This window comes from Balaenoptera borealis (genome assembly GCF_965194805.1).
Source record: "Balaenoptera borealis genome assembly, chromosome: 1".
NCBI lineage: Eukaryota > Metazoa > Chordata > Mammalia > Artiodactyla > Balaenopteridae > Balaenoptera > Balaenoptera borealis.
Genome location: NC_138860.1, coordinates 158,840,544 through 158,863,367, shown reverse-complemented (window position 1 = coordinate 158,863,367; position 22,824 = coordinate 158,840,544). Strand labels below are relative to the sequence as shown.

The 22,824-nt window shown below is 50.0% G+C and overlaps 1 protein-coding gene and 1 long non-coding RNA gene across 9 annotated transcripts in view; one reads left to right on the top strand and one right to left on the bottom strand.

Annotated features, from left to right (window-relative positions):
* CFAP57 (cilia and flagella associated protein 57) overlaps nucleotides 1-22,824 on the top strand; it is a 75,433-nt gene that overhangs the window by 40,795 nt on the left and 11,814 nt on the right. For 2 of the 4 annotated variants that reach the window (XM_082392624.1, XM_082392625.1), the window contains 9 exons: nucleotides 865-1,020; nucleotides 2,499-2,592; nucleotides 3,223-3,413; nucleotides 6,935-7,108; nucleotides 8,143-8,301; nucleotides 11,634-11,777; nucleotides 17,981-18,097; nucleotides 19,427-19,561; nucleotides 19,643-19,786. In XM_082392624.1, coding sequence (XP_082248750.1) covers nucleotides 865-1,020; nucleotides 2,499-2,592; nucleotides 3,223-3,413; nucleotides 6,935-7,108; nucleotides 8,143-8,301; nucleotides 11,634-11,777; nucleotides 17,981-18,097; nucleotides 19,427-19,561; nucleotides 19,643-19,786 — 1,314 coding nt within the window. Of the gene's footprint in view, nucleotides 1-864; nucleotides 1,021-2,498; nucleotides 2,593-3,222; nucleotides 3,414-6,839; nucleotides 7,109-8,142; nucleotides 8,302-11,633; nucleotides 11,778-17,980; nucleotides 18,098-19,426; nucleotides 19,562-19,642; nucleotides 19,787-22,824 lie in introns of those variants that run through there. The other 2 variants (XM_082392626.1, XM_082392627.1) reach the window with 2 other exon arrangements.
* LOC309629049 overlaps nucleotides 11,513-22,824 on the bottom strand; it is a 34,564-nt gene continuing 23,252 nt past the window's right edge. Inside the window, exons 3-4 of one of the 5 annotated variants that reach the window (XR_014244823.1) lie at nucleotides 13,856-13,942; nucleotides 11,528-11,651 (exon numbers count right to left, since the gene is read on the bottom strand). This is a non-coding gene — a long non-coding RNA (uncharacterized lncRNA). Of the gene's footprint in view, nucleotides 11,652-13,855; nucleotides 13,943-20,624; nucleotides 21,139-21,718; nucleotides 21,798-22,824 lie in introns of those variants that run through there. The other 4 variants (XR_014244824.1, XR_014244822.1, XR_014244826.1 and 1 more) reach the window with 4 other exon arrangements.

Below are 22,824 nucleotides of genomic sequence, written 5' to 3'. Positions count from 1 at the left end.
GGTCTCCATCCACAGTCCTCTCACTTCACCCCACAACCCATCAGGCACCACGTTCCCTAAAATCTCTTTCTCTGGAATCTTTCTCTGGAATCTTTCCCTTCTTCTCTGCTCCCCACCTCTGGTCAGGCCCTTACCATCCCCCACCTGAACTATGCAGAACCCCCCAACCAATGCATCTGCCTTCAGTCCTTCTCTACACTAGCCTGCGTGCACACTCCCTGGCTTTGGGCACTTATCACAGTTGGTAATGTTATGTCTCCTTGGCTGTCTCAGTAGACTGTAAGTTCCATGGGGGCAGGAATCATGATTCAACAAATATTTTTCGAGTGCCTACTCTGTGTTCGGCACCGTTCTAGGTACTTGGGGTACATAAGCATACAAAACCAACAAAGATCTCAGCCTTCTTGGAGATTAAATTCTAGTGGGGGATGAAAACAAAAGACCATAAAATAATACGTAACATTTAAAAGTGCCAAGGTTTACGGGAATAATAAAAAAAGTAGAACAGAGTAAGGGGGTGGGGGGAGTCAGAGGTGCCGGGAATAGGAAGAGGAAGGAAGCAGGATTAAATCATGTGGTCTGTGTAGACCTCACTGAGGTGACATCTAAGCATAGTTGAAGGAGATGTGAGTTATTAGAATACTGCCTGTTGCACAGTGGAGCTCACTGATTACGCGTTTTGAGGGTAGAGGAAGAAGCTCATATGTCTCCTAGTGTCTGGTCTGTGTGTCTTGTGCAGAAAGATGACACGTGCGTTGGAGGCTGAGCAGAGCTGTAGGTCTCAGAGAGCTCAAGGCCACGGGTTTAAATAGTCTGATTCACCCGCACTGTGACTGTTGTTGATTCCGTGTCCTTCTCCCAAAGGTTCAGGTTATGTTGGAGCTGAAGACTCGTGTGGAAGAATTAAAAATGGAGAATGAGTATCAACTCCGACTAAAGGATATGAACTATTCTGAGAAGGTTAAGGAGCTAACGGACAGGTTCCTCCAGGAAATGGAGTCCTTGAAAACGAAAAACCAGGTCTGTTGAACCAACAATGGCGAATAACAAGAAATTTCCTGCTCACTCAGGACAACTGGCACACGCTCAAACAATAAGACATATGATAATGTGTGACTTTAAAGCATAGTTGATAACATCAGAAATGCTTACAACAAAGTGCTAAGTGGGGAAAAAAAGCAGAATATAGAACTCTCTATAGTGAATGCTATTAATGATGTAAAATAAATACACATAGAATGATTTTTAAGAAAATAGCTAACAGTGTGATTATCTCTGGAAGTTGGGATTGTGGATAGTTTAAATTTGGTTCTTTATGCTTTTCTATAATTTCCAAATTCTCCACCATGAGAATATATTACCTTTGTGGTCAAGAGAAACTTATTTAAAAGCAAAATGAAAAGTAACAAGAAAAACAAAGTATGGAAAGAGAAGAGCTAGCAGAATATTGACCTCAGAATTGTCAGTAGGTTAAATAAAATTAGTCTAAATTGGCTTCCCTGGTGGTGCAGTGGTTGAGAATCCGCCTGCCAATGCAGGGGACACGGGTTTGAGCCCTGGTCCGGGAAGATCCCACATGCCTCAGAGCAACTAAGCCCGTGCACCACAGCTACTGAGCCTGCGCTCTAGAGCCCATGAGCCACAGCTACAGAGTCTGCATGCCACAGCTACTGAAGCCTGTGTGCCTAGAGCCCATGCTCTGCAAAGAGAAGCCACCACAATGAGAAGCCCGCACACCGCAAAGAGTAACACCCACTCGTCGCAACTAGAGAAAGCCCGCACGCAGCAACGAAGACCCAACGCAGCCAAAAAATAAAATAATTATTTATTAATTTTTAAAAAAATAGTCTGAATGGGCTTCCTGTAGTTAAAGATGGTCCAGGACTCTCCCAGAATGATTTCTCTGTTCTGTACAAATCTGCCTGGCCCTTCACCAGAACAGCCAGTTTTTTGCTCAAGTGATATTTGTTCTTTTATGTTATCTCCATGGGTCTAAAAACACCCTGGCAGTTAATTTTATTATTTCATTCATTTAATCAACAAACATTGGTGCCTTCTGTAATCTGAGCGCAAAGTTAGATACCTCCCCTTCCTGCAAGGAGCTTTCCTGCTCCATTAAAGAAAACACTTTCTTAGAAGCTGATACATTAACATAGCCAAGGATTTCCTTGAGAGCAATGTGCTGACAACAGAGAATTCAAATCAGTCCTTACCTTTTCCACCCAAAACTCCATTTGGTGCATGTCCAAAACTGAACTCATCATTGACAAGATTCATTGCGTAGAAGGATCTAAATAGAGATAGTATAGAACTTTCAGAGCAGAATATAATGCAAATAAAAGTGATAGCTTGCATGTTGCTTGTAGAACAGTGCTTGGTGCAAAGGGCTTGGGAAATGTTTGTGAATGAAGGAGGCTCTCACTTGTACAATTGGTGCTTCTCATGGTGGTGCTTTCAGCAGATGTGTAGAAATGAGAACATTTTACTCTGTGTCTTAGGTTTTAAGAACAGAAAAAGAAAAGCAGGATGCACTCCATCGTGAACGCATGGACGACCTCCTGGAAAAACAGAGCCGGGAACTGCAGGACTTGGGTGAGGCCATCAGTGGACGCCACTGGGCAGAGGGCAGTTGATTGGGAGCAAAGTCTGAGAGTCCTCCAGATTCAGCAGAAGCCCCAGTCTATAAACAGCCTAGATTTATCCCCTGGAACTCACCGTGCTTTTTGCTCCTGTGTATTTACTCACTGATTAAACACAAATTAAACACCTACTGCATGCCAGTAGGAGATAGGAAAAGTGTGGGTTTGGAGCCTGATAGGCTGCCTTGGGTCCCAGATTCACCTGGACTTGCTGGGTGCTCTAGGGAATCACCTAAGCTCACCAAGCCTCAGTTTACTCTTCCATAAAATGGGGGTACTAGTACCCGTTTTGCACACTCAGGGCATTCTTCTTGGCCCTGAACCCCCCAAATACCCCTCTGCACTTTCCTGAAAACCTTTCTGCCTAGACGGTGAAGGGAGGAAATCGGGCTGCCAGACAAGACGATGGCGTGGGGGGCCCGTGAGGAAGACAGGTGTGCATTTGTATCTCGCCTGTGGAGGCAGAAGCTCTAGCTGGTGCTGGAAGGGGGCCCAAGGCTGGAAAAGCACCCAAGGCTCCCTGGGTGTCCCTGAGGCTGATGCTACTGTCCCTCCTGAAATAACCTTCCTTGCTTCTCTCCAGAATGTTGCAACAACCAAAAGTTGCTTCTAGAATATGAGAAGTACCAGGAGTTGCAGCTCAAGTCCCAGAGGATGCAGGAAGAGTATGAGAAACAGCTTCGGGATAACGAAGAGACCAAGAGCCAGGCCCTGGAGGAGCTGACTGAGTTTTATGAGGCCAAACTGCAGGAGAAAACCACCCTCCTGGAAGAGGTACTCGCAGGAAGCCGAGCTGTGCCTGCCTGTCACGGTGCCATCCTGCAGACCTGGCCTGGGAACAGCCCAGAGAGCTGTGGGAAGCCTCGCTTGACCTCCATTTCCTTCCCCACCTTCCTTTCAGAGTGTGTTTCGTTTGGCCTTGTTTTGTACTGTTTATATATTTGTTTCCCTGGCGGCCAAGGGACTCCCTGAGCTGGAAGGTGCTCAGCTTTTGAAACTAAAGTTCCTTGGATAGACTAAGTTCATAACTATTGTTCTCTCCTAACTGTACCTTCGAGCCTTAAGCACTGGGGAGAGCTTTCTAGAAGAAGCCTGTAGAACTGGAGAGGAACAGGAACCTGAACCATGGGAAAGGTGGTTGCCTGAAACCCCTTCATAACTTCTTATGTCTTGCAAGACATTGTAAGCCAGTGAAATCATTCCTGCACTGACTCAACAAACACAGACTGTGTCTTATTGGTTTACCAGCCTGAGTGCTGGGTGGTGAAACGAAGTGAAACATGGGGCCAGGTTCTCAGTGGGTGAGAAAGGCGGTCACACAGGCTGATATTCATCAAGGTGTAGACGGGATAGTGGGGAATGCAGACACAGAGCACCCACCCTGGCCTGCAAGGTCTGGAAAGGCTGGCAGGAGCTACCAAGATCCAGGAGGCATGGAAGCTGGAATTAACCAGGAGACTGGGAAATGCAGGAGGTTAAGAACATACAGGCAGAGCAAAGTCATAGAATATTCAAGCAGCTGGGTTGCCAAAATATCTCGTTTCCGAAGATGAAGGGAAAAATGAGAGAGGCCAGATGGTGTCCTTTTTGGCACGAAATTCTGGCAGACGTTGTTGCTGACAATGAGAGCCCAGGAGAGTCGTGAAAGTATGGAGTGATTTTTGAAGGGAATGAGGAAGGGAGTGAGCAAGAAGAGGATGGGCAGGTCTGTAGCTGAAGGCCCAGCTGAGGTCTGAGAGGCGAATTCTGGCGGCATTCACCCACCAGGCTGTGCGCTTTTCCACAGCAGGGCTCAGCAAATAGGTGTGTGAGAGAGGAAGGCATGGAGCAGCCCTGAGCCAGAGCTGGGGCTTCTCTGAGTGGTGAAAATAAAGGTCGGCTGGTGACCTGCCACAGGGTCCAGGCCAGAGAGGGTCAGTAAGGCACCAAGGGTCAGTGGAGGAATCAAGACCAGGCGAGGGGATGCGATGAGGTGGAGAGCTGGGATGGCATACCTGGGATCCAACAGAGGAGTCACCTGTGCTCAAAGAGCAGGGCCTGTATTTTAGGACTTCAGAGGTGGCACCATTCCAGGGGGTGGACCTGAGAGTGGGTGCAGGAAGATAAGGGTCAAAGCACCAGGAGACGTTCTAGGGTCCTCTGTAACCACCCTGGTGGTGGCAGGGAAGACGGTGAGTCGGCATCCAGAAGTCTTCGGTAAACAGGGAGGGTGACCAGGCAGTGGGGGATATATAGGTGGTGAGAAGTAGAGTGTGGAGGCCCCGCAGACCTGGCAGAGGCTGAGCTCTGATAGCAGAGGGGGAGCTAAGAGATTCCACCCCCACCTGAGCCCGGCCTGCTTCCAGTTCCACGGCGTGAGGAATGTTCCTTCGCTGCCCTGCCCACCTCCCCAGCCCCATTTCCAGCTGCCCCTGTCCAGTGAGGTGGAGCCTCTGGGAGCCTCCTGCACAACCTCTGAGCCCCTGCTCAGGATGGTGCCTCTTCATCTAGGCACTTGTTTGTCCCCTCAGGGGCTCAGGACAAGAGCCAACTCCTTGACAATTCTTCCCTAACCCTCCCCTCCCACAGGGCTAAGCATCCCTCCTCTGCATTCTCAGGGCCCCCGGACCCCTTTCGCCCATGTGGCTTACACAGCAACATCATGGTTTGCTGGGCTCTGCTTTTAGGGTGAATGGATCGATCCTCCCAGAGGGGAGAGAGGCCAGCCTTCCTCCCAGGACCTCTCACAGTGATGACAAGGCTTTTCTTCTTTTGAGTCAGTAAGATTTCAACTCAGAACCTTCCTAGGGAGATTCCTCCCAAGTGCCATCTTACTACCGGCTGGGCTGCTTCTACTTTTTAGCAACATCTCCCAGACCAAGAGCAGGGGCTTGCGGGCCCCTCTAGGCTGCAGTCGGAGCCGACCTGGCCAGGCTTCTGTCCAGCAAGGGTCTGGTGACGTGATGGGCAAAGGGAAGCCTTTCTCAAGAGGCCATTGAGCCCAGTTTTAAACACCTTGTCTCACTCAACCTCCAAAACACTCTGTCCAGGGATGGTACGTGCAGCCTGGGAGAATACCAGGGTCAGTGTGAGAAGAAAGCCATTGACTCTACCGTGATCTAAATGTCCACCCCTGGGCAGCAGTGAGCAAGGAGGAGCCCTGCCCCAGTCCCTCCCCAAACTCCACCAGGCAGAGCTCATTTTCCCAGCATCTGGGCTCTAGGCTTTTCCTCATTCAGCACCAACACATACCAGATACTGTGCTGGGTGTTCACTGCGGTGGGTGGAGATGTGGCCCTGCCGTCAAGGAGCCTCCGTGTCAAACAGGCATTTACAATATAATGTACAGTGATGGGGGATGTACAGTGTTCACACAGGAAATGACAGCTGAACCAAGAGCCCGAGGAAGAATAGGAGAGAGCCACGGGAAGACGCTGGAGTCAGAGGGACAGCGGGTATCAAGGCTCAGCAGCTGAGCGCCATGCACACTGGGGGAACTGAAGTTAGTTCACACTGGCGAGAGCTTGGGGTGGGAGTGATGGCTGAGGCCAGGGAGATGCACCGGAACTGCCTCCTGAGAGCCTGTGGACCCGTTTCAAGAGTCTGGGCTCTACCGTGAGGACAAGGGTGAGCCAGAAGAGGCTTCCATGTGGGGGGTGGCATGACCAGAGGCAGGAGGCTGGCTAGGAGGCTGACAACAGTCCAGGCAAGAGAGGACAGGGGCCTGGGCAGTGGCAGAGGCATAAAGTGGATGGATTCAAGAGGTGAAAAGGACGGGATTGGTTGGATTAAGGAGGGAGAGGGTGGAATTAAAGATTCACTCATTCATTCAGATATTTATTGAGTACCTACTGTGTGTCAGTGTGCGTTGTACACTGGGAACTCCTGGTGGGCGTGATAGACTGGGTTTTTACCCTTGAGGAGCTTACGTCTAATGAGAGAGACAATCAAGTAATTCTACAAATAAATATAAAGTTACAAGTGTCACAAGCTTAGTGAAGGAAGGATAGAAGGGGGCTGGTGTCAGTGTGAAGAAGACCAGAGGTGGAACAGGGTCGGGGGGTGTTGGTGGGACAGTGGTTGAAGTGATGGAGCCCAAGGCCTGATCTGGTAGGGAAAGGGGGACAAACAGAAGGACAGAAAGAAAGTGGAAGGGTCAAGGGACCCATGGTCTTGGTTTCCACTTCCGTACTAACACTCGGTCTCCCATCCCTGTGATAGGCCTCGTGTGTTCACCTCATCCCAGGCCCTCTGAGCACAAGGGTGCCGCGTGTCCCCTGTCCCCTGGGCACACACTCTCCCTCTCTCCGAGCCAGGCGCAGGAAGATGTCAGGCACCAGCTGCGCGAGTTTGAAGAAACCAAGAAGCAGATTGAAGAAGATGAAGACCGTGAGATCCAAGATATCAAAACCAAGTATGAGAAGAAGCTTCGGGATGAAAAGGAATCAAACCTGCGGCTCAAAGGAGAAACGGGCATCATGAGGAAGAAGGTACCGGGCTGTTCCCGAGAGGCCTGGGGGCAGATCAGGGCCTCACTACAGAGAAAGCATGGGGTGGGCAGACGGACACGGAGCCGGCTGATGGCAGCTCTGCCCCAGGATGACCTGGCAAGATCCCACCTGAATGTCCTCATCTCCAGCAAGCAGGTTCAGAAAGCAGCACTGACCGGTGTGAGGGTCCCCCCTGCCCAGACAGGCAGACAGATCCTTACCACATCCTCTGACGGGGTAACCATCGGGGCTTCCCCTCCTCTTTCCTGTTTACAGGGACAGTGAGGTTCACCGTGACACTGGTGGACACCCTGGGCTTTCATTTATTGGCAAGTGGGATTTAGAGTTTTCAGAGCTAAACATTTAAAGTGGAAATGAGGTCTTTGGAGGTGAGATAGATAAAGTCTTCGCCTAGAGGTGTCCTCAGGTTCTCAGTGCAGGGATTCAGGCAGTGCTCCTTTTCAGACTCTGTGGGTGGGAGAAAGATTGGGAGTATAGGATGCTTAGGTTATAAGGCAGGGGAGATGTTTGTAGTCACTGATGGCTGAGTGAGGAGGCATTCAATTCATAGATCCTTATAGAATTGCCAGTTGCCCTGAAACATTTAGCCTTAGAGAAGCCAAGTTCAAAGCAAGCTCATGTTCTTTCCTATTAGAAATCACACTACTAGTCAATCCAGGGGGCAATCACATCTTCCCTTCTTAGACATGACTAAGATGGCTCATCAGTTAGGGCCCAATCTCTGCAACCTTTATGGGGCATGGATCCCAGTCTTTCAAGGTCAGTGTGGTCATGGAAAACTCTGGATCTGCTGGGGGAACTGGTCTCTCTGGAGCCTCTTAAGGCAGACAGCCCTTCTTCACATAAGGGGATGGGATTGGATCTTGTCAGACAGAATTGTCCCATTTGGCCTGGGAAATTCCTGACTGTCCCAAATTCTGATGGGGAGCTCTTAAAATCTACAGGCAGTCAGGAGGAATGGAGATGAGTTCACAGGCTCTGGTGGTCTCCGTTGTTTCTGTTTTTTCCTCTAGTTCAGCAGCCTGCAGAAAGAGATTGAAGAGCGAACCAACGACACTGAGATTCTGAAGGGAGAGCAGGTGAAGCTGCAAGGAGTCATCAAGTCCCTGGAGAAGGACATCCTGGGTCTCAAGCGGGAGATCCAGGAAAGAGACGAGACGATTCAAGATAAGGTAAAGGCGCATCCTGTGTCCCGCCTCAACTCCAGCCTAGATGGACCCAGGCAATGAGGACAAAGCTCAAGAGACAGGGTCCCTGCCTTCCTGGAACCCATTTATTGAACTTGATGGGGGGGGGTGAAGTGCCTACTGTGTGCTTGGCACTGGGCTAACTGCTGTAAACACATACCATTCAATTCCCCCAACAACCCCAGGGACCATGAGCAGCCAAGTTGTATAGCTCAGGAAACTGGTTCTGAGGGGTAAGTATCTTGCCCCGGGTCGTACAGTTTATAGATGACAGACTTGGGGTAACAACCTGAGTGCTGACTGCCAGGCCCCTGCTCACCACTGCTCCAGGCATCCCAGGGTGACCATCCCATGGACTGGGGGCAGCTCACCCACCCCATCGCCCATGTGGTCCCCCTGGTCAGAGAGGAACTCCCCCGTGGTTGGCCCTGTAACCACTGGATACCCCAGAAAGTGGTATCAGTTTTCTGGATGGCTTTCTCACAAAACACTAAAACAAACACATCACATTTTGTGAGGCACACCACCTCTGTATCCAAAATCTCATATCCTCCTCCTGAGCGAATCCAGGCTCCGTGCCCTCCTCTCCATCCCCTCTGCCATTGCTGCCTTAGTTGGACACAACTCCTGGGTGGTTGAGAACGCAGGTTTCAGCCTAGTGAGCTAGGTTCCAGGGCAGCCTCTGCAATTGGCCACAGGACCTCAGGCAACTAATCCAAGCCTTGTTTCCCCACCTGTGGATGCGGCCCTCAGGGGCTCTGATAAGGAAGAAATGAGACAGTGCACACATATCATTTCTGCAAGTGAGCGTTTGCGTTTGTATCTGGGCATTTTTTAGGGAGGAACCAAAGCCCTCCGCAGATTCTCAAAGGGTTTTTTTTTTTTTATTTAATTTTTATTGGAGTATAGTTGATTTACAAAGTTGTGTTAGTTTCAGGTGTACAGCAAAGTGAATCAGTTATACATATACATATATCCACTGTTTTTTAGATTCTTTTCCCATATAGGTCACTACAGAGTATTGAGTGGAGTTCCCTGTGCTATACAGTAGGTCCTTATTAGTTATCTATTTTATATATAGTAGTGTGTATATGTCAACCCCAATCTCCCAATTTACCGCCCCCCCCAACTCAAAGAGGGTTTTTGACAAGAAAGAGGTTAAGACCTCTAGAAAATTGCACCAGCCTCCTAACGGGTCTAACGGCCTTCCTTCCCACTTCCCATCCGGGCTCCCTGCCACCACACTCTGTAATTATTGTCACTCTTCCACTTAAAATTCTTTCACACGTCCCAACTGCCTGTGGCAAGGGGCAGCAAAAATGTTTTTCTATAAAGGGCAAGGTAGTAAATATTTTCATCTTTGCAAGCAGTGTGGTCTCTGCCACAGTTGCTCAGTTCTGCCGCAGTAGCATAAAATCAGCCATAGACAAGACATCAATGAATGGGCTTGGCTACGTTCCAATAAAACTTTATGAAAACATGGGCTTCCCTAGTGGTGCAGTGGTTAAGAATCTGCCTGCCAATGCAGGGGACACGGGTTCAAGGCCTGGGCCGGGAAGATCCCACATGCCGTGGAGCAACTAAGCCCGTGCACCGCAACTACTGAGCCTGCGCTCTAGAGCCCGTGAGCCACAACTACTGAGCCCGCGTGCCACAACTACTGAAGCCCGCACACCTAGAGCCCCTGCTCCGCAACAAGAGAAGCCACCGCAATGAGAAGCCTGCCCACCACAATGAAGAGTAACCCCTGCTCGCTTCAACTAGAGAACAGCCTGCGTGCAGCAACAAAGACCCAATGCAGCGAAAATAAAATAGATAGCTAGTGGGAAGCAACCGCATAGCACAGGGAGATCATCTCTGTGCTTTGTGACCACCTAGAGGTGTAGGATGGGGAGGGCGGGAGAGAGGGAGATGCAAGAGGGAAGAGATATGGGAACATATGTATATGTAAAAGTGATTCACTTTGTTATAAAGCAGAAACTAACACACCATTGTAAAGCAATTATACTCCAATAAAGATGTTAAAAAAATAAAATAAAATAAAATAAAAATAAAAGTTAGGCAGTCAGGAAAAAAAAAAAAGTATTAAAAAAAAAACTTTATGAGAACAGGCGGCAGGTCAGATTTGGCCCGAGCGCTATAGCTTACCAACTCCTGGCCTCCTGGATAAATTCTCAACTCTTTAACCCAACATGGAAGACCCTTGCCTCTCTCCCCTCCTCCCCTCCAGACTCACCTCTCACTGTCCCCATGAACCACCACCCTGACTCACACAAGTTGTTCTCAGCACCCTCAATACACACCACGCTTTCCATGTGCCTCCCTCTTCCACAATACCTGTCACAGTGCAGGTTTACATTTGTTGACACATCTGCTTTCCCAGCTAGTGTGTTTCTCTGTAAGGGTAGGGACTGTGGCGTATTTCTATTTGGAATCTCCGACCTTGGCAAAAGATCTTTGTGCAGTAAATGTGTGGTAATGGATAGACCTACATTCCAACTACAATTGCCTTGCAACAAATTACCCCAAAACGTAGTGGTGAAAAATAACTGTTTTATTATGCTTGCAGATTTTGTGGGTCTGGAATCTGGACAGGGTACAACGGGTTGGCTTGTCTTTGTCCCCGATGTCTGGGTCCTAGTGGGGCCTCAGTTGGGTGACTCCCGCAGCAGGGGGCTGGAAGACCAGCATCCAAGGTGGCTTCTTCATCCCCATGTCCAGCCCCTTGACCAGCATGGCTGGGAGGCTGAGCTTAGCTGGGACTGTTGACAGAGCACCAAACATGCTCTCCAGCCTGGAGGTCTCAGTGTAGGAGGACTTTTCACATAGCAGATGGCCTCCCAGAGCACGTGTTCCAAGAGAACCAGGTGGAATCTGCTCGGCCTTTTCCAAGCTAGCCTGGGAAGCTATGCAGCATCACTTGAGTTTCATTCGTTGGATACAAGCAAACCATAAGTCCAGCCAGATGCAAGGGGCAGGAATTAGACACCACCTCCTGATGGAGAAGCATAAGAAGCACGCTCTTCTCTTGTAGAAGAGCATGTAGGACAGGAGATGCTGCCCAGGTGAGCTTTGGAAAACACAGTTGATCAAAACCTATGTCTGAATGGGTGAGTGAATGAATGAAGTCCTGGCACAGAAGCCAAGAAGTCAATGGTTCCCCCTGGTGGGGGATCCGGCCTTTGTGTCCCCAGCAAGGGGAGCAGTCTGTGGCCTCCTCAATCAGGAGGTCACAGGATTTGTGCACTTTGCCTAAAGGGATTCCATACCAGGGCCTCCTGGTAGCTCTCTCAACTTCTCTCTCCTCTCACGCACAGGAGAAGCGAATCTATGATCTGAAAAAGAAAAATCAAGAACTAGAGAAATTCAAGTTTGTGCTTGACTACAAAATAAAGGAGCTGAAGAAGCAAATAGAACCTCGAGAGAATGAGATCAAGGTGATGAAGGAACAGATTCAAGAGGTGAGAAGCCATCTGGACCCCCTGGCCTCCTTCCCAACCATTCCTAGCTGACCAGGAGGGAATGAAAGAAAGCTCTCCTGGGACTTCCCTGGAGGTCCAGTGGTTAAGACTCCCATGCTTCCACTGCAGGGGGCGTGGGTTTGATCCTTGGTCAGGGAACTGAGATCCCGTATGCCGTTCAGTGCAGCAAAAAAAAATTTTTTTTTAAAAAAAGAAAGAAAAGACAAGAAAAAAGAAAGGAAGCTCTCCTCACAGCCCCTCCCTGCTCCCAAGGTGTGGGCAGCATCCACTCCGCAGAAGAAGCCACGGGGAAGGCCCAACGGGGGTTCGGTGGTGCAAAAGCAAAGTGCTTTGGGATTTGGCTTCCCCCGGGGCCTTGGGGTGGGCTTTAGACCTATTTGGACCACGGTTGCTGGGCCTTCAGCCACCAGGGGGCGATGTGTACTCAGACACCAGCCTGTCCACCAGAAAGTACACCCCTCCGGATTCAACACTTTTTTCTCAGACTAAACATGTTGGTGGGGGCCCTATGCAAGTCCATGGTGTTTGGACTTCATCTGATAAGGAGTAGGAAGTCATCAAAGGCTCTTGAGCAGGAGAGTGGCAAAATTAAGAGTGTGCTCTGGGAAGCAAACAGGATGAAGGCAGAGAGGAGGGAGATCAGAAGCAAGGGACGAGGGCTTCTGAGAGCCCAGTGGGGTACAAGTGTCCCCATTCGGCCCCTCTGCCCAGTACACAGGGCATTTCCTTATGACGTGTTTACCTGTCAGCCTCCCCACACTGGGCAGTGAGCAGCTGACAATCTAAACGAGGGTGGTCCTGACCTCCCCCTCGTCCAGTTTCCCCATTTCTCAGTCAGTGGCACCACGATCCACTCAGGTGCTTAACGTAGAAGCGTGGAAGCCTTCTCGGTTCTTCCCTTCTCTTAACTCCTATATCCAAGTCACCGATGCCTATCGGATCCATTTCCAAACGATATCTCAGATCCAACCCTCCTTGCCCTCTGCTGCCATCACTCCAGTCCAAGCCTCCATCATCTCTCTTCTGGACCTGACTCCAGCCTCCAGTCTGGTCTCCACATAGAGACCACAGCAAACCCCCAGGGGTATCTCCTCCCACCTAGAATGAAGCCCAGACTCCTTACAGAGGCCCCTGAGGCCCTGCGTGATCCCACCTCAACCAGCCTCTCTAGCCGTATCTCCAGGCTCCTTCCCCGGCTCCAGCCTGCAGGCTTTCTGACAGTTCCAAGGACAAGCACCTTTGCCGTGCTGCTCCCCCTGCCCGGAAGGCTCTCAGATCTTCCCATGACTGGCTTCTTTCCGTCTTTCACATCTCAGCTCATGTGTCACCTCTCCAAGGAGGTCTTCCCTGCCACCCTCTCCAAAATAGCCTCCTGCTCCCCCTCCATCTTCTCTAACTGTGCTGAGCAAAGCTAAAAGGGTAGCAGAGTGTACTGATGGCCCAACTAGAATTGGCTCCACAAGGGCTATCGTGGAGAAAAGCAAAGCCTTTTCTCCAGGAGGTCCAGAAAAGAGGCCACGTGGTGGGATCAGTCCAGGGCTGGGGCATCCAGAGAGGATATGTCCTGTGACGATGACTTTCTCCCTGGCCTCTGGGATAAAGAAGGATGTTCCCAGCTGACCACAGAGCTGCCTCCTCTGGCCCTCCTGCCATTCTTGAGTGACCTCAGGGCCCAAGAAGGGCAGCCTGAGAAGATGAGAAAGAGCAGGGGCCCTACCTGCCTGGAAAGCCGATGTGCTTCAGGCCCCTGGCAGTCACGGCCCCACTTCTCCCACCTCATCTCACATATTTGTCAACTGCACTTAAGGTTGGGTCGGTTGCCTTCCACTGCAACACACCTGAGAGATTATTCACGTTCCCTTCAGTAACTGGGCCAACCACGGCTTTGATCCTCAGCAGGGAATATGCCACCCCCTTGGGAACGAGTCAAACAGGACCCCTCCTGCCCCACCCCAGGTGCCAGTTGCTGCCAGGGCTGATGTCTGGGCCCAGTTCCTTCCCCAGGGGCCTGTGACCTGGCGGCTTCCCTCTGTGGGTCAGACACCCATTTGGCCCACCTGCTGTGGACCTCCTGTGAAGTTCCTTTCGCTGCAAGAAGGAAGCTGCAAGCCCTTGGCTCCTCTGTAGAACTGAGACATCCGTGCCTGAAAACAGAAAACTTCCCTGACTCAAGTGCCTCCCCTCACAGACACTCTTCCAGCTTCTCTTTGATGAAACGTGACTATCTCCTTCCCAGGGCAGGAGTTTCCAGAGCCTCATCATTTTACTTCACACTTTTATTTCTTCATCTAGTGCAGGTTTTCTCCGCCTCGGCGCTATTGGCACTTCGGGGTGGATAATTCCTTGTTGTTAGGGGGAAGTCCTGTATATTGTGGGATATTTAGCAGCGTCCCTGGTCTCTACCCACTAGAGGTAGAGACAATCCTCCCCCAGGGGTTTGTCCTCCCCCTCCCCCAGATATGACAACCAAAAATGTCTCTAGATGTTGCCACATGTCCCCTGGTGGGGCGGGGGTCAAGATGCCTCTCCCCAGCCCCCCCCCCCCCAAGAATCTCTGAATGTGATGAGTACCACCTGGACGAGTAGATGGAATTTCCACTCCAGGAAAAGGATGCTTGTTCCCATTCACTGGCTAGTCTCCTGGCTGACCAGCCAGCTACTCAAATTTGACATATTTCTATGTCAATCTTTCTATGAAATAGATTCTTTTTACTCTCAGCATGGTTTGAGGCTTTGCTCGTATCACTTCCTTTCTAACCTAATCTGGTCATTGCTGACTTTAAGATTGTAGAGAAAGAGGCACAGCCGGCTGCAAGCACTCAGACCTTGGAGAAGCCCCTTTCTCTCTTGCAGCGGCCGTTTCCTTGGTCTGGGGCACCAGCATCTCACCTGGGCCACAGCGGCGGCCCCCTGACCAGGCTGTCTGGCTCCAATCTTGCTCTCTCCGGTAGAGCCTCTGCATCAGGCCTTCTAAGGTGCACATCAGATCATGCCACTCCTTGGGTAAGACCTGTCAGTGGCTCCCTGAACTTTCAGGATAAGGGCCAAACTTCTGACCTATTTAAACTTCTGGGCAGGGTAAAGGCTGAGCTTCACACCATTCGAGCCTCAGCCCCAGGGTCCTGCATGACCCAGCTCAGCTGACCTCTAGCTCCTCTCCCACTTCTTCACATGCACCCCTCCAAGGTCCAGGGGTGGCTGGACCACTTGCAGCCTGCAGAGATGTGCCAGGCTGCCCACGCCTCTGGTCCTTTCTGTGCATATGGCTGTTCTCTCTGCCTGAGATTCTCCTTCCCAACTTGTCCTTAAAGCCTATTCCTCCTACAAAGCCCGACTGAGCATCCCTCCCCTGGGTGCCACCCCTCAGCTCCACTGGGCACGCACAGGGCCCTTTCTGCCCTGCCTGCTGATGGTGTTTATCCTGCTCCACGTGAACTTCTCATTTACATCCCTCTAATCCCTCTAGACACGGGGCTTCTTGAAGATGGAAACTGCCTCTCAGTCAGGTCTGTATCCCTATGCCTGTGACAGCCTGCCAATCCTTTCTAAGGGATACATTCTTTCGTTAGCTGTGTAAATATCCACACTTGCTCTGTGTCCTCTACCAGGCGGCTCCACATAGCTCTGCCAACATTGCATGTTTATCTTATCATTCTTCCAGAGGCAGGTTGTTTCAGGCTCTCCTCCCTTCCCCCACTCTTGCTTCCCTCGGCCTTCTATACCTGCGATGCGTTCATTTATTCATATGAATATTTATTGAGAGCCGCCTTTATGCCAGGCATTGGGTCAAAGGGCCACTCTGTTCATACAAAATGCTTCCAGTAATTAGGCTAACATTCTTCCAAACGCTACCCCTTCCTGTCCGGGATGCGGCTCCCTAGGGCCTCCTGGTACCCCAGAAGCTGACCGGGAGCCTTGAAATCTGGCCACAGGGCCTGCGTTAAGCTAGAGGGGCTACTCCATCCAGCCATGAAAAAACCCAGTGAACTCCCCATCCCCCTCAAAATAGTCAGCAAACCTCTCTAATAACAGGAACGCTAGCATCCACAAGATCCGGCGTGTCAGTCAGACTGCACTCCTTTGCTTTTGGCAGGACTTGAATCAAAGGAGAGCTCACCTACAGCTGATCTCATTCTAATCAGAAGCTCTGATTGTTACTCACATGTCTTTGGTTGATACCAATGTAACAATGAATAAAGAGTCAGAAGCTCATGGGTAGCTTCTTTTTTTTTTTCTTTTGAAGATGAGGCCCTCTGAAGTTGTACTTTTTAGACCTTTTCAACAGAATGATGAGGCAAAGATTCCTTCTCAGCCTCCTCTTTCCTGTTTTATGCCTTAGACTGGGGACACCTGCATGCTGGTCCCTCAAAACTTTCTGCTTGAGGGTCGGCCCTGATGATTTGTGGTCCCAGAGGGTCAAGATTCACTCACACAACTTCACAAAGTAGAACGAGGAAGCTGCTTTTCTGCAGAACCTTGCCTCAGGTTACAGGTTCCAGTCAATTTATAAGGAATTCAAGAAAAGAAGGAAGGAACAGGGAAACTAAGGGCAAAAAATGCATAGCCGGGCTATAGAAACGCATGATCTGGGTTAACATATCAGCCAAGGGGTGGGGAGCTTTGGGGACGGCGAGGCATAAGAAGAAAGGTTCCTTCCAGTGTGGGAACTAGAAGGGAAGTGCCCTGGTAGCAGGGGAAACATTCCCACTGAAAGACTTCAGTTCTCAAATATAATTTTCATTCTCTGACTTTCTTCATTGAGGTACCATTGGTTTATAACGTTATGTAAGTTTCATGTGTACAGCATTATATTTCTACTTCCATATGTACTACAGCGTGTACAGTTTCCATCTGTCGCTGTAGAGTTGCTCCCCTTTACCCATGTTGCCCTTGCCCTGCCCTTTTCCCTCTAGTAGCCACTACTCTGTTCTCTGTATCTATGTGCTTGGTTTGTTTGGTTTGTTCATTTATTTTGTTTGTTTTTTGTTGTTTTTTTTAATTGAAGTATAGTTAATTTACAATGTTGTGTTAGTTTCAAGTGTACAGCAAAGTGATTCAGTTATACATGTAACTTTCAGGTTATTTTCCATTATATGTTATTATAAGATATTGAATATAGTTCCCTGTGCTATACAGTAGATCCTCGTTTACCTATTTTATATATAGTGGTGTGTAGATGTTAATCCCAAACTCCTAATTTATCTCCCCCCCTCCACCCCCTCTATCCCCTTTGGTAACCATAAGTTTGTTTTCTATGTCTCTGAGTCTATTTCTGTTTTGTAAATAAGTTCATTTGTATCATTTTTTTTAGATTCCACATATAAGCAATATCATGATATTTGTCTTTCTCTGACTTACTTCACTTAATATGATAACCTCTAGGTCCATCCATGTTGCTGCAAATGGCATTATTTCATTCTTTTTTATGGCTGAGTAATATTCCATTGTATATATGTACCACATCTTCTTTATCCATCATCTGTTGATGGACTTTTAAGTTCCTTCCATGTCTTTTATATCCCAAATGTGAATGAAATCATACAGTATTTGTCTTTCTCTGTTGGGCTTATTTCACTTAGCATAATACCCTAAAGGCATCCATCCATATTGTTGCAAATGGCAAGATTTCATTCTTTTTTATGGCTGAATAGTATTCCATTTGCGTGTGTGTGTGTGTGTGTGTGTGTGTGTGTGTGTGTGTGTGTACCAAAGTTTCTTTATCCATTCCTCCACTGATGGGCACTTAGGTTGCTTCCATATCTTGGCTATTGTAAATAATGCTGCGATAAACATAGGGGTGCATATATCTTTTCAAATTAGTGTTTTTGCATTCTTTGGATAAATACCCAGAAGTGGGATAGCTGGATCCTCTGTTATATATCTATTCTTAATTTTTTGAGGAATCTCTGTACTGTTCTCCATAGTGGCTGCACCAATTTACATTCCAGCCAATAGTGCACAAGAATTTCCTTTTCTCCACATCTTCTCTAACCCTTACTATTTCTTGCCTTTTTGATAATAGCCATTCTAACAGGCAGGAGGTGATATCTCATTGTGGTTTTGATTTCCATTTCCCTTATAATTAGTGATGTTGAACATCTTTTCATGTGCCCATTGGCCATCTGTATGTCTTCTTTGGCTTACTTTCTTATTCTTGACTCTTTTTCCCCTGTTGTCTATAGATGGAAACTGAACTGGAGCATTTCCATAAGCAGAACACACAGCTGGAGCTGAACATCACAGAATTGTGGCAGAAATTAAGAGCTACTGATCAGGAGATGCACAGAGAGAGACAAAAGGTGTGAGGATTTTCAGAGTCTGGCAGCTCTTGGATTCAGGAGTTGGCGCCTGTCTGCAATGGGCAACTGGCTTCCAAGAGACAGAGCCAGCCCATAGCTAAGATACACCCATTTTAACTAGCATTCTTCACTTGCTCACAGCCCTGCCCTATTTCAGGCTCATGTAAATTTACGTGACTGAATCCATCTGAGACTATAAAATGACTTTGGGTATAGTGATCAAGGAGGTGGGAAGCCAGTGTTATAGGAATGCTCACAACATTGGCTTGTGTGGCCTGGGAAGGAACATGCTCAGAGAGATCATCTGTAGTCGGTGGTTAAAGGCTTGACTACCAAAACAATGTTGAGCTAGGAGGACCTCAGAAATCACCTATTCCGGTCTCTCTATGTAATAAACAAGGAAAGCAAGGTCAGAGAGATTAGGAAATTAGAAACTTCACCCAGCACCCACAGCTAGTGAGCACATACAGAGCCAGGGCTGGGAACCCAGTCTTCTGGTCCTGGGCCAGGACTTGGCTGCACCCTCACCCCCTGGCACAGAGCACCTCGTAATGTTGGTAGAATTAGATTGAATTTTTCCACCCCTCACGTTAAGGATTGACTCTGTACTAGGTAATACTAGAAGCTGCAGAGCTATCAACGTGAACTGATACAGATCCTGCCCTTCACAAACTGAAGAGGTTGACAGGTGATTTGTGGCATGTGCATAGTAATTATCAGCCAGCCAAGGCTGAAAATTATGGAACATGAATAAAGAGCTGTGGGAGTGAAGAAAAAGGAGAGGCTCTCTAGGTCAGGGGTAAGGGAAGATGGGTATCTGAGAAAGCACAATGGAAGAGGGAGGATGTAGCCCAAGTTTGCAGATGAACCAGTCTGCTCAATTTTGTCATGATCTTCCCTACCCACTCACAGCAGCCCTCAGGCAGGAGAAACACTGGGTGAGCTAACAAAGGGGCAGGGAAGCCCTGGCACAGGGATCTGCAAGAGAGAATCGATGCTCTCCATCTTGGCTCCGAAAGGAGTAGGTGACCGCTTGCGCCTCTTTTAGTCTTTTAAGGCCTGTGGTCCTGGAAGGAATCCAGAGCCAATAAAGGAATCAGTGTGTTCTGCCTCCTAAAAATGCACCTGTTCAGGCCAGGGGCACAGGAGTTTTAGGGCCTCTCCCTCTGGGCTATGTGCCCATCCAGGCCTCTGGGCCCTGTGTGGCCCCTGGTGGTCAACGGTAAGTCCTAGATGAGGTGTCTCTTGTCCCTTTAAGCAGCCACAAGGCTGCAGCCCCTGCCCCTGGAGAGTCCCTATGGGGCCAGAAGTAAATGCCTCTGCTTGCAGGAGCGGGACTTGGAGGCGCTGGTCAAACGGTTTAAGACGGACCTTCACAACTGCGTGGCGTGCCTCCAAGAACCCCGGCAGCTGAAGGAGAAGGTCCGCGCTCTCTTTGAGAAGTACGTGCAGCGGGCAGACATGGTGAGCTCTGCCTCCCTTTCCGCCCTCCCCTGCCCTCCAGGCTCTCCCCTCCCTCACGGTGAGCCCCTCCTGCCCCATCAGGTGGAGATCACAGGGCTGAACTCGGACCTGCAGCAGGAGTACACCCGTCAGCGGGAGCACCTGGAGAGGAGCCTGGCCACTCTCAAGAAGAAGGTGGTCAAGGAGAGTGAGCTGCACCGCGCGGATTATGTCCGCATCATGCAGGTACCCGCACGCGCCCCTCAGCTCCCTCGAGGCTGGGCCGTCAGAGACAAGAGAGCCTGTCAAGGGCCCCTCCAAGACCACTGTCCTCAGGGTTCCCCAAACGTCCAAGGGACCCACTAGCTTTCTCCAAAGCTCCTTCTTTGACCTGTCTCCTCCGACCCCCCAGAGCTCGTCCTGGCGGTGACCATGGCCCAGAGCCCCACCAAGGAGGTTTTCTAGGCATTTCCATGCCCACTCCTGCCCCTCCAAGGTTCGTTCATTTCTGCCCCATCTCACTTCACCAGCCACCCGTTTCTTTTTTCTACCCCCATCTTTATCCAAAGCACTCCTGCATCCTGCCTCACTCCTCTCCTTGACCCTTGTCCCCTCTGGACTTTGGCCACGTGACTTTAGCTCTCCAAGTTACTCTCTTCCTTCTCCTCTTTTGTTTCCAGCTCTTGTTTCACCTTACTTTGTTTTGCTGCTTTTTATTCTGCTACCTGTATCACATGGTCCCTGCTGGCCAAGTTCTCTCCTGGGAACATGCCCATCTCCTCCCACCTCCTCCAGCTTTTCTGGTGCCTCAGGTCCCTACTCTTATCTCTCGGGTCCGGAGCCAACCACACCCACCCTAAGTGTTGGCCACCCCTTTAATGAGCTGTCCACGCCCACCTCCCCAGACTCTTCCTAGGGCTGTTCAGAGAGCCTAACCCCATTACTGCCACCTCCACTTATACACACTCTCAGACTGCCAGGCAGGATTCTGCTGCCAGTTTCTCTTTGGGTATCAGTATCACCCGAGGCAATGAATGTGACTTAATATCAAAAGAGAACATCAGAATCACATTTATAAGGCATGTACCTTTTTATGTTTCTATTTCTTTAATGCTGTAATTAAAATGCTAGAATGGGGATGGGCTGCAGTTGGATTGAAACAAATCAGTTCCGAACACAGCTGGGCAGAGCACACTGCAATTCAGGCCAGCCCCAGGCACGGCAGGTCTCATGCCACCTTTACAACCAGCCCCTGCTTAAAAGCAGCCCACACCATCAAGCAGCCCACTGCCCAGCTCCTGAGCCATGAACGCAGTCAGAGGCCCAGAGATAGGAGTAAATTCAATCGGTGGGACCCTTAGGCACCAGCAGCTGATACACAGGGCCATTGCTAAGGGTCTCGAGTGCTCCCAAGCGTGCAGAGTCCCCAGGGGCACTGCAGCCTGCGGGGCGGGGGGCCAGGGAGACTGCAGGAGTGGTTGTCACCTGGTGACATTGCTGAGCTCTCATCTGTGACTTGCCACCAGAGCACAGGCCTGAGGGCTCCTCCAAGGGTCCCTCTCTCCATGCCAACCAGACACCCAAAGCAAACGTCAATCCTAGGAGGAGAAGGAAAAGGAAAGAGAGTAAAGACCACAGCCTAGGTGAGGGTGTAAGCGTCAGCACGAGGCTGCTCAGGACAGGCAGAAGGGCCTCTTTTGCTCCCCCATTCCCCAGGGGCCACATGCCCACTCCTGCTGGGCCAGGGTGAGAGTCGGGGGGGGGGGGTAGCGGGAGCAGAGGAGACCCAAGCAGGGCTTCTGCCCAACGCCACCACTCCCTGGTGGCTGGCAGAGGGAGCCATCAACAGGGAGGACCCCGGAGAGTGTTTGCTCAAGCAGCATTGTAAACCTGTGTGCTGCGGAGCCCTGGGGATGCACAGAAGTGCCACAGACAACTGCAGGGGGCAAGAGGGGGGTCAGGACGCAGGGCTCTGGGTGCCCAGCACCTGCTCAACCAGGGAGACTCCTTGCCTATTGCAGTGGGCTCTGCGTAAGATTTTGTTTGGAAGACTTTAAAAAAAGATAAACTTTCAAAACTACTGTTCTGGATGATAAAAATTGTTTCCTTCTTTGGTCTTAAGGGCCAGGCAAGGTGGCGGGCCTGGAGAAAAGAGCACAGCCCTGTCTTGGTACAGACCCAGTTTACCCTCCTGCTGGCCAGTCTTTCTGGGGGAGGGGAGGGCGGTCCTGAACTTCTCCAGGAGCCGCCTTCCTATCTGTAAGAGAGGAAGAAAACACCAACCTCAGCTAGTTACTGCAAGGACTGAGTGAGCTAACTAATGTCAAACGTTGGCCACTGGCCCTGTACAGAACAGGTGCTCCAAAAATGCTATTTTCCTTCCCTTCTTCCGAGCAAAAGACTTACTCAAGAACCAAGGCAAAATCTAGTAGGAGAGCCTGGAAGGCCATCACAGCACGGACTGGGAGTGCCCATGGGCTTGAGGCACGGAAGATGGGACAGTACAACTGATCCCAGACCCCCCAGCTGGTGGCCCGGGGTGCCCGTTGCTTTGGTATGCGTTTGTAAGGAGCTGCATCTGCAGGTACCAAGGCCCTGACACTTAAGTCTCAAAAGGCTGAGGAAGGCTGGGGCAGACATGGCATCTGAGAGAAACTTGTTAGGAAACATAGAAAGTGAGGTCGCTGTCTCATTTATATGTTCAGATAGGAGCACGGGGCCTCCTCGTTCATTCTCCAGCATGATTGCTGATACTAAAATAAGAGTTGCAATGGAATACAAACATCTAGGACACGTACTTTATTCATTCAGGACATGTATTTTGCGGGCTTCTTACATGCCAAGCTGCGAGCTGGCCGTGGAGGATTCCCAGACTAATGTGATGGCTTGCCTACTCTCAGGGAGCTCACCTAGGGAACTTGAGCCAGACACAGATAAGCACTGCTCCATACAGCGCATCCAGGGTGGTAAGCTCACCGGAGAGGGGGGCTTCAGCTAGGGGGCATGGCATTTGAGCTGGGCCTTGAACGGTGAGTAGAGGGGGTCAGGGAGCAATGGGAGAAGAGACTTCCAGGCCGAGGACACAACCTGAGAACAGTCAGAGAAGAGAGAGGCCTGTGGGGTGTTTGGGGACCCAGGAATCCCCTGACGTAACTTTATTGCAGAGCATGGGGGCAGGGAGGAAGGGCCCTTTGGAATGGTAGGTAGCTTAGGGTCACGTTGAAAGGGCTTTCTGTGTCACACAAGAAGCATGAAGTTTATTTTATAAGCTGGTGCCCCCTAAG